General features: G+C 68.2%; 2 protein-coding genes across 3 annotated transcripts; one reads left to right on the forward strand and one right to left on the reverse strand.

Moving 5' to 3' along the window:
• Nucleotides 1–723: 723 nt before the first annotated feature.
• Nucleotides 724–3725, forward strand: OAZ1 (ornithine decarboxylase antizyme 1). The gene is given in 6 exon segments (XM_070624710.1): nt 724–964; nt 2434–2491; nt 2493–2579; nt 2690–2862; nt 3031–3116; nt 3214–3725. Coding segments are annotated over 6 exon segments (684 nt in total). The 5' UTR covers nt 724–818; the 3' UTR covers nt 3348–3725.
• Nucleotides 3726–4833: 1108 nt separating this feature from the next.
• On the reverse strand, nt 4834–9709 carry PEAK3 (PEAK family member 3). Of its 2 annotated transcripts, none has more exons than XM_070624709.1 (4): nt 9594–9709; nt 9061–9143; nt 8070–8608; nt 4834–6294 (listed from the first exon to the last, which is right to left on the reverse strand). In XM_070624709.1, exons 2-4 carry the CDS (start codon nt 9140–9142, stop codon nt 5512–5514), a joined length of 1404 nt encoding a protein of 467 aa, XP_070480810.1. In that variant the 5' UTR covers nt 9143; nt 9594–9709; the 3' UTR covers nt 4834–5511. The 2 variants fall into 2 exon arrangements, with proteins under 2 accessions (XP_070480810.1, XP_070480809.1); XM_070624708.1 differs by having other exon boundaries at nt 9061–9185; nt 9594–9705.
• Between the last annotated feature and the right edge of the window lie 343 nt (nt 9710–10052).

Raw genomic sequence — 10052 nt, forward strand, 5'->3', positions numbered from 1 at the left:
GTCTGCTTGGGGGCAAATTTCAGTTTTACAAATAGCTGAGTTTTTCTGCAAAAAAGAATATTTCTGCCAACGAGACACGACATCGTTGACCAAATCGGGATAACATCTCAACATGCAAAGTTCTCTTTTTAATTGTTGGCCGTCTGTAAACGTGACACACCGAATCCGGAAAACCATCCTTCTGATCGATGATGAATAACCGAGGTTATTAGTGAAAATAATTCTGTCCTATAGGGGTGGGGGCGCTGGGGACCCTCCCCCCCCAACACCCTGCGCTTTTGTCGCTCCCGGCCGCCCGGGGGAGGGGCCCGCTGGGGGAAGGGACCCCCAGAGAGGGCGACAGGGACCACGACGGGGACCCGGCCACCGCGAGGTCCCCAAAACCAGACCCCGCGCAGCGCCCCCGCCCCCAAACCCCGGCAGTGGGGACGCGGGGCGGGGCCAGGGGCGCGCTGCGCGTGCCCGGAGCCACGGCGGCCCCGCCCCCTCCGCGCGCCCGCAGAGTGACGCAAGAAGGGGGGGGACGACGGGGGGGGGGGCGGGCCCAGAAACGTGCCGCCCAATCCGCGGCGCGGGGCCCTCCGCCGTCCGCCAATCAGACGCCGAGAGGGGCCCCCGGGGGCGCCTGCGTTTCCCGGCGGCCCCGGCGGCCCCGCCCCCTCGCGCGGCCGCGCTCCCGGCGGCGTGGGGGGCGTGGCCCGCGCGCGGCGCCTATAAAGGCGGGCGGCGGCGGCGGCGCCATTTTGCGAACGGCGAGCAGCGGCGGCGGGGCGGAGAGTGCAGCGGAGGTTTTGCTGGTTTCGGACCCCAGCGGCCGGATGGTGAAATCCTCCCTGCAGCGCATCCTCAACAGCCACTGCTTCGCCCGAGAGAAGGAGGGGGATAAATCCAGCGCCACCGTCCACGCCAGCCGCGCCATGCCGCTCCTCAGCTTGCACAGCCGCGGCGGCCGCAGCAGCGGGAGGTGAGCGCCCCGCCCCCGCCCGAAGCTTCCAGAAGCGCCGCCGCCGCGCAGGCCCGCGGGGGGCCGGCCGCGGAAGTCCGGGGAGCGCGGGGCCGCCCCTTTGTCGAGGCCACAATCGCGCTGGGGGCGGGTTCGGGGCGGGGCTGGCGGGCGCCCCCCCCCCCCGGGGGCCTCGGGCCTGCGGCGCGCGGGGATCGTGGGGGGCCGGGGGCGGGAGTGGGGTCCTGCGGGTACGTGGTCGGGTTTGGGAAACTGGGGCGTGCCCGCTTGGACTTCTGGGGTCCGGGGTCGGGTTTGGAGCAGCGATCGGGGCGAGTTGGGGCCACGCAGGGGTCCTTAGTTGGGTAGGTGGCTTGCGGGTCGGACTTGGGGGTCCGGGCTCGGGTTTGGCGGTCCCCGGGGCCCCTGATCGGAGTTGGGGATCCTCGATCGGAGTTAGCGGGTCAGGGGGGTTCCACTTGGTTGTATCTGGGGGGCTTCTGTGTTCTTAGTTTGGTTTAGAGGTTAGGAGTCAGTTTTGGAAGAGGACCGCGGGGTCGGGGGCGAGTTTGGCTGACGCAGGGGTCCCTGGTTGGACACGGGGCCCGCGGGAGTTCCTGGCCGGAGTTGGGGGTGCGGGAGGGCTATGTAGTGGTATTTGCGGGCCGCGGGGTCTCTGGTCGGATTTGGGGGCCTGAGGTCGGGTTTGGTGGGCGCGGGGGCTTCCTGGTTGGATTTTGGAGGTCTTGGATGGTGTTTGGGGGCCGCAGCGATCCTGGTTGGATTTGGGGGTCCAGGGTTGGGTTTGGGGGGCGTAGTGGTACCTGGTTGGATCCGGGGGCCCGGGGTCGGGTTTGGCGGTCGCGGGGGTCTCTGGTCGGAGTTGGGGGTCCGAGAGGCTGCCTGGTTGTGTTTGGGAGACACGGGGGTCCTGGGTTGGGTTTGGAGATTTTAGGTCATGTTTGGGGGATGTAGCGATTCTCGTTGGATTGGGGGGCTCAGTATTGGGCTTGGCCGTGGGGGTCCTTGTTGGGATTTGGGGCTTCGGGATCGGGTTTAGGGGCGCGGGGCTTCCTGGTGTGGTTTGCGGTTTCGGGGTCGGGTTTAGGGAGGGCGCCGGTTTGGGGCGGCGGGGGCCGCGCTGGCCGCGGGCGTGGCGGGCTCCTCGGGGCGGACAGGCCGAGCCCGGGCCCCACCCGCGCCCCCGGGCCGCCGCCTCCCGAGCCTCCTGAGCCCCGAGGGCGCGCGGGCGAGGCGGCGCCACGTGGACGGCGCCCGGGCCTCCCGCCGGGGCCGCTGCGGGGCCGGGTCCTGAGCCGGGACGCCCCGGGCGGCACTTGGGGGCCGGCGGGCCGAGCGGGCGGGGATCCCTCGTGTCGGTGTTGGTCAGCGGTCGTCCGGCCCACCGTCTGTGCGGTGTGGACGGAGGCGGTTCCGGGGCCGCGGGGTCTTGCCTGGCGCGCGCTGACCGCGGCTCCCCCCCGCCCCAGTTCCAGGCTGTCCGGCAGCTGCTGTAGTCACCTGGGTCCGGGGCCTCGGTGGTGCTCCTGATGTCCCTCACCCACCCCTGAAGATCCCAGGTGGGCGAGGGAATAGTCAGAGGGATCACAATCTTTCAGCTAATTTATTTTACTCGGTGAGTGGCCCCGCGGGTCCGGCGGGCGGGCGGGGGTCAGGGGCTGGGGTCCCGGGGCGGGCGCAGCGAGGCCCCGAAGGCCGCGTCTCAGTTGGGCCGCCCGCCCGCAGGATAATCGGCTGAATGTAACAGAGGAACTAACGTCTAACGACAAGACGAGAATCCTTCACGTGCAGACGCGGCTCCGCGACGCCCGGCAGGTGGACTGGAGGGCGGTGCTGCGCGGCGGCTCCCTGTACATCGAGATCCCGGGCGGGGCGCTGCCCGAGGGCAGCAAGGACAGGTGAGCCGCGCGGGGTCCTGGCCCGGGGACGGGGCCGCGGCTGGGTCGGGCGCTGCGTGACGCCCCGCGCCCGGGACGGTCCCGAGCAGGTGGTGGCCGGGCGGCGGGGGGCGGGGGCGGGGAGTGGGGCGGCGGGGGCGGGGAGTGGGCGCGCTGACCGCCCCGCAGCTTCGCAGTGCTGCTGGAGTTCGCCGAGGAGCAGCTTCGCGCCGACCACGTCTTCATCTGCTTCCACAAGAACCGCGACGACAGAGGTGGGGGCGCCCGGGGGGAGGGAGGGAGGGGCACCCCGTCCCCGTCCGCGCTCCCTGGGGACCGGCGGCGGCGGCTCTGACCACGTGTCCCCCGCAGCCGCCCTGCTCCGGACCTTCAGCTTTCTGGGCTTTGAGATTGTGAGACCGGGGCACCCCCTTGTCCCCAAGAGACCCGAAGCTTGCTTCATGGCCTACACCTTCGAGCGGGAGTCCTCCGGGGACGAGCAGTAGCAGGGCCCCCGCGCCCGGAGCCTGCGTCCCCCCGAGCCGCGCGGCGGGTGACAGCGGCGCCGGGCGGAGGTCGGGCCGCTCCCCGCTGTGTCCGCGTGTCGTGATTGTGCAAATAAACGCTCACTGCAAATCAGCGGTGTGTTCCTGCAGTTCAACGTCGTGTTTGCGAGATTGAAGTGTTTGCTTTAATTCTAAATAAAAGTTTATATTTTACTTTTTTATCGCTGGTTAAGATGATTCAGGTGATCCTTGTGCTTGAGGAGGAATGCCTCGTTTGGAGTCCTTTGCAAACGGCCTTGGCCTCGTGCCTCGGCCCGATCGGTGTTAATCCGCGCGTCTGTTGCTCCCCAAACCGGAATAAAAGTGCTGACACCTCCAGCCCCCGTGTGGCTCCGTGTGTTCGTGTGGCCCCCGGGACTGGACGGCGGCGGGGCGGGCACCTCAGGGCGCCTGGGGTGGGGTGCTGCAAGCACCGTGAGCTGAGTGACGCCTCTTCTCCCGGGGAAACTGAGGCTGGGGCACAGAAGTTGGGGGCCTAGTCTGCTGTGTCGGGACGCTGCTGGGTTGCTGCGGGCGGCCAGCTGGAGGGTCCCCCGCCGCCCGCGCCCGGCGCCCTTCCCCGGGAGGCCGGGTCCCGCTCCCCCTGCGGCCTCCCCGGCGCCTGGGCGTTTCCGGGGCCCGGCGGTGGCGCAGCCCGGGAGGTGGCGCGGTGGCCGCGGGCGGCGCGCTGGGAGTGACCGCGGCGCCACCTGCTGGCCGCGCCCGGAGCTTCGCCGGGGATGGCGTCCCGGCCTTGGCCCGGAAATTGGGTGGGGCGAGCTTCACGGGGGAGGAACGGAGCTCGGAGGGCCGCGAACCCCTGTTGTGGGGTGGGGTGGGGTATCCAGCCCCGAGTGACCGTGGGGCAGAACTGGACGCACTGCCCGTCTGTGGGCCGGGCAGGGTCTTGGAGCTGGGGCGCTGCAAGGAGAGTAGGAGTCTGAAGCAGAGGCGGCGGGGGTGGGGCGCTTCCGGTGGAGGGAACAGTCGGGCCAGGCCTGGAGGCGGGAGAGCAGCCCCAGCGGTGGGCGAGGGGGCGGCCGGAGGGCTCGCAGGATTCTGAGGGTGCTGGGGAGCCCGGGGAGGCGTCTGAGCAGGGGAGGGACCAGGTCACGTCTGGGGTTGGAAAGATGCCCCTAGGAGTGCGATGGGGGCAAGGAGGGCGCGAGACTGAGCCCCCAGGCGGGGGCGGTGGGGCCCCTCAGGGCTCCTGTGTCCATTTCCAGAGGCGTGAGCTGAGACGTTCTCTCCCTCGGGTCCCCCGTGAGTCTCGTGTGACAGTTTATTCCAACCTCTGATACTCGGAAGGCGCCTACTGTGTGTTAAGCTTGGACCCTGCCCTCAGGAACTCTCAGCCTGGCGGGGGGGGGACGGGGACAGGTGACACGGGCGCTGCGTGCTCGTCAGTGGGGGCAGAGGCGGGGGGAGGGAGGGAGGAGGCGAGAGGGCCAGGAGGCGCCTTTATTTCCTTAGAGGAGCTGGGGCTCCAACAGAGACAACAGCCCCTGCAAAGGCTGGCAGCTCCTAGTGTCACAGAGGGACAGCGGGGAGGGGGTGGCGGAGGTGGCAGGGCAGGGAAGCCACGGGACGGGTGAGCAGGTGCCTTCAGATTCTCCAGGAGGCTGTGCTGGGGGGCCGCCCCTCCCCAAAACCATGACAGTTTGTGACAAAGACACACTCACGCAACCGCTGGCCACGCTCAGCCTAAGGGGGTGCCCCGGGGCCAGGAACCCCCAGATGCTGCTAGGGCCACGGTGACTCTCAGAGCCCAGCACCACGAGGGCACCTGACCTCTGCTGGAGGAGGGGAGGGCCTCCCCACACTCGGAGATGATGGTGGATTGGCAGGAGTGTGCCCCCGGGGAGGCGGGTGGCAGCCCTGGCATTGGGCAGCCCCAGCTGGCCCTGGCCCTCAGCTCGCAGCCCGGGAATGGGGTCCCCTGCATTCTTGGGGAGGCCTCGGGCCTAAGTGCCCAGCACAGAGTGGGGCTGGCGTTGGAAATGGGAGTGTCCACACGGGTGCCCTCTTGGCCACCCTGATTCCTTCTGGAAGGGGCGTCCCCCCGACCGTGGAGACCCTGCCACCAGCTCCAGCCCTGGGACAGGCGCGTGGCTCCGGGGAGGGGTCAGCCCCACAGCAGCGCCAGGGCATGGCTGAGCGAGGCCTCGGTGGCCTCGGCCAGGTACTCACAGCACAGCCAGTCCTCGAGGCCGGGCGCCTCCCCACCCGCCGCCCGCTCGGCCAGCTGCAGGACCAGCAGCGCACGGCGCACCCTCAGCCAGGGCCCCAGCGGGGCCCCGCGGCCGTGCAGCTCGGGCCCGGGCCCCCAGAGCAGCGCCTGCAGCGCGCCGCGGGTCTGGGCCGCCGAGGGCCGCGAGAGGGCCAGCTGGGTCGCCAGGCGCTCCAGGCCCCGGGCCAAGGGCGCGGCCGAGGCCACGGCGGGGCCGAGCAACGTGCGGAGCAGGTGGGCGAACGGCTCCGCGTGGGTGCCCGGGGGGCCCCGGGGGCATGGGCGGACGCGGCCGAAGTCGGCGAGCAGCAGGCGCGGGGGTCCGGCGGCCGCGCAGCCCCGGGGCGCGGCCAGCAACAGGTTCTCGGGCCGCAGCTCGGCCAGCACCGCGCCCCGCGCCTCCAGGAGCTCCAGAGCGGCGCTCAGCTGCAGCAGCAGCAGGGCCCCCGCGCGTGCCACATCCACCAGTGGCCGCACTGCGCCCTCCTCCGCCAGCCATTGGGCCACCGTGCGCTCGGGCACCTCGGCCGCCAGCGCCACGGGGCCCCTCCAGGGAGCCTGGGGCACCGCGCCCTCGGGCACCAGGCCGCACAGCCCCTGGAGGTTGAAGTGGGGGGCCAGCGAGGCCTGCAGCTCCAGGCCCCAGGGGTGGGGCTCCTCGGCTCCCGGCTTGGGCACCTGCGGGGCAGAGGGGGCCATCAGGGCCTGAGCGCACAGCCCCCGCCAGCACAGCCCGCCCCCTACCCCGCCCGCCCACTCCAGCTTTGCGGGGGCGGCTGCGTGGCCTCCAGCAGCCAGAGTTCGATGTTCATTCAGAGGTTAGCGGCCGCCATGATTTTCCGGAAAACCGTCCCGGGGAGGACGGCGTTTAGGGGTCTGACTCTCCGGCCTGCCCCAGGGCAGGGTCTGACCGCTTGTAAGGAGGGACGTGACAGCGGAGGTGCCAGAGCCGGGCAGCCCAGGAGAAATGCATCGGGGGCCACGGTGTCACTTAATATTTTCCAGCAGCCACATTTTACAACATTTTACAATGTGAAAATAGACAGGTGAAAGTAATTTCTGGTTTTTTTTTTTTTAGCTTGAGGAAGATTAGCCCTGAACGAATGTCTGCTGCCAATCCTCCTCTTTCTGCTGAGGAAGACTGGCCCTGAGCTAACATCCGTGCCCATCTTCCTCTATTTTGTATGTGGGACGCCTGCCACAGCATGGCTTGATCAGCGGTGCTAGGTCCACGCCCAGGATCCAAACCCGCGAACCCTGCATGGATGGCAAAGCTCTTTCTAGACGGTCGGAGGGGGGGCCAGCCCAGTGGCGCAGAGGTTAAGTGCACACGTTCTGCTTTGGTGGCTCGGGGTTCGCTGGTTTAGATCCCAGGTGCGGACATGGCACTGCTTGGCATGCCATGCTGTGTGGTAGGCGTCCCACATATAAAGTAGAGGAAGATGGGCACGGAGGTTAGCTCAGGGCCAGTCTTCCTCAGCAAAAAAAAGAGGAGGCCTGGCAGTAGTTAGCTCAGGGCTAATCTTCCTGAAAAAAAAAAAAAAAAAAAAAAGGTTGGGAGGACCTTGGGTCTGGGGATTACATTAGAATCACCTGTGTTTGGGGGGAGTTTAAAAATGACAGGTGCTCCGGGGGTGGGTGTTGTACAAATAAACTCCCCAGGGGCCTCTGGGATGGCATTGTGGACAAGCGAACGAGCTCACCGCCAGCAGCGACTCCCTCCCTCTCCACAACCGTCTGGAAAATGCGCAGGAAGGAGCGCCTTCTGTCAAATCACCCAGATCCCTCCAGGATGGGGATGCGTCTGACGCTTGGCGGGTTATTTAACGGGAATCATTCTTTTTTTCTTAGCGGTGCATAAAACAGAGTGTCTTATGACGGAAGGGTGATACCGCCATCGTAAAGCTGGCGTGAGGATTAGATAAATAAATTCGTCTGAAAGTCCTTGGAACAGCACAGGGAAGTGCTCGGTGCATTTTGGCGGCTGTTGGTTATTATTAGTATCTTTTTTTTTTTTTTTTTTTTTTGCTGAGGAAGATGTGCCCTGAGCTAACATCTGTGTAAATCTTCCCCTATTTTTTAGTATATCAGCCGCCAGCACAGCACGGCTGCTAACAGAGCAGTGTAGGTCTGTGCCCGGGAACAGAACCCGGGCCACCGAGGCGGAGTGTGCCGAACTGAACTGCTAGGCCTCCTGATTATTATTGTTATTATTATTATTTAAAGTGGTAGCTGTCAGCCGCCATGGCTGGTGAGCTCAGTGGCTCTCAAGCACCAGACTTCACTGGGGAGTGAGTGACAATGTGGGTTCCCGGGCCCCAGAGGCCAGGAAGGGACTGCCGCCGACTGTGGCGGTTCCAGCCCGGTTGTGCGGACTCCTGTTAGTCACAAAAGCAGCCGACGGGCCGAGCTGCGGGCGCGGGGGTCTCGGGCTGGGTTTTGGAGGGGCTCACCTTGGCAGCTAGGACGTGCCAGGCGTCCCCGTCCACACGCACCACGCGGTAGTAGAGTGCGTCCCCGCTCTCGGCGCATGGCGAGCCGTCCAGCAGGCGCAGCGCGTGGCCCTGGTGGCAGGGGCCCGGGTGGCCCCCCAGGAGCCGCGCCCGCAGGCGCGCATGCACGGCGCGCAGCGCCCCCAGCTGCCAGGCCTCTAGCGCGGCGCGCACGGCCTCGGGGCGCTGTAGGTCGCGCACGGAGAGGCCCAGCGCCGCGTCCGGGGGGCCGAGGGCCGGCTCCGCGGGGGGACACGGGGGCCCGGCCTCGTCGCCGCCCGCCTGGCCCTCGTCCAGGCTGCGGGAGCCCAGGAGGGGCCTGCGCGGCGGGCCCCGGGGCGCGCGGCCGGGGCTGGCGGGCCGGTGGGTGGGCACGGACTGGGTCCTGGTCAGCGTCTTCCTGGGCAGCGGTGGGGGCGCGGGCTGCGGGGCGGTGGGCAGGGCCTCGGTCGTCCGGGGGCGACAGGCCTTGGAAGGCAGCAGGTGGGCTCGGACCTCCCCTGCGGGGGGAGCGTGGGGCGCTGAGGACGTGCGGGGGGCCCTGGGCACAGGACTGCACCCCTGGGCCTCGGTGTCCCCATCTGGAAAATGGGTGTCATGCTAACACCCGTGGGGCGGGGACGTCCCCATCTTCACAGACGAGGACACAGGCTCAGAGGAGAGCCACGTCCGGCCCAGCCCCCCTGGACCCCCGTCCCGCTGTGTGGCTCTGGGCGGACAGCCGCACCTCTCTGAACTCCGGCGTCCCCGTTTTCACAAGCTGGTGACTCCAGCTTCTTTCTAACGGGCTCGGATTAGAGACAGTGACAGTCACTGTCGTGAGGCAGGAAGTTCCCTAAATGGCCAGGAGAGACCCAGCCCTTCTGCTCCAGCCTCCTTGGGGGCCGGCCCCCAACCCCTGCTAGGCACCCCCCCTGCCCGCCCAGCCCGGGATCCCCTCTGGGCGGCTCACCGAGGTTGATGTAGGTGGGCTGAGTCGGCAAGGTGGGGTCGTCGGGCCCCCGGGTCTCCGTGGGGGGCTCAGGGCCACTCATGCTGGGGGAGGAGGTCAGAGTGGGGGGCGTGCGAGGGTGGCACCTGCGGGGTGTCCGTGAGCGCCACGTGGGTGGGTGTGCGGGGACCTAGGCGGGGTCAGCCGCGCACACCTGGGTCCTCTGGCCCAGCCTTGACCCTGCTGTGTGGCCCCGGATGGGTTTCTTGCCCTCTCTGGGCTCCGTTTTCACCCGTGAGACAGGAATGTCACCCATCAACCCTTCAGGGCGGGGAGCGGACCCCTGTACTTTTGTGAAATGGACACAACGTGCAGCCCTGAGGGCAGGCCGCTGGGGGGACAGCCGGGATGGGCGACAGCACCCACGCTGGGGCCTCGTCCCCGGAGCTCAGCCCGGCCCCTGGCTCTCCCCCACCGATCCCAGGTCACCCCCGAACTCGAAAAGTAGCCGCTTCTGCCCACCCCTGCCCCAGCCCCCCCCGGGGACCCCCTACCTTCAGGATGGCAGTGACTGCGGGGCGGAGGGGGTCCTTGGGGACAGACTCCCCAGAACGGCCGCCTGGGCCGCCTCCCAGGACCGGCTGACCTGTCACAGGAAACGCCGGTGCAATCTGTTAGCCCGCAGGCCGGCGCGGGGCGGGGCGGCGGGGGGGCTTCCGGCTCACTGCCCCTCGGCCCCCCAGGAGGGAACAGCATTCCCGGCAGAGAGAACAGCCTGGGCAAAGCCCGGAAGGTGGGACTCGAAAATAAGTGGTTCCAGGGCTGAAGCCGTCGGGGGTGGAGGGGTGCAGGAGACGGGCTGAGGTCACGGTCGCTGGGTGGGCGGCTGGGGAGTGACACGTTCTGGGCTCCCTGGTGGGGGGGGAGGGCAGGGAACCCCAGCTCCGGCTGGTCCGGGAGAAATGCAACAGGCGGCTCTGTCCTCTGCGGCTTTTGCTTCCTCCCGAACCACT

This window comes from Equus przewalskii, chromosome 6 (assembly GCF_037783145.1).
Source record: "Equus przewalskii isolate Varuska chromosome 6, EquPr2, whole genome shotgun sequence".
Taxonomy (NCBI): Eukaryota; Metazoa; Chordata; class Mammalia; order Perissodactyla; family Equidae; genus Equus; species Equus przewalskii.

What these genes read in the sequence shown, in the direction of transcription:
- PEAK3 (XM_070624709.1), bottom strand. Translation starts at nt 9,142, where the DNA reads ATGAGTGGCCCTGAGCCCCCCACGGAGACCCGGGGGCCCGACGACCCC. An exon ending in GCCCACCTACATCAACCTCG is followed by an intron (nt 8,609 to 9,060) that starts GTGAGCCGCCCA and finishes CTCCCCCCGCAG; the next exon opens with GGGAGGTCCGAGCCCACCTG. An exon ending in GGCACGTCCTAGCTGCCAAG is followed by an intron (nt 6,295 to 8,069) that starts GTGAGCCCCTCC and finishes TCTGCCCCGCAG; the next exon opens with GTGCCCAAGCCGGGAGCCGA.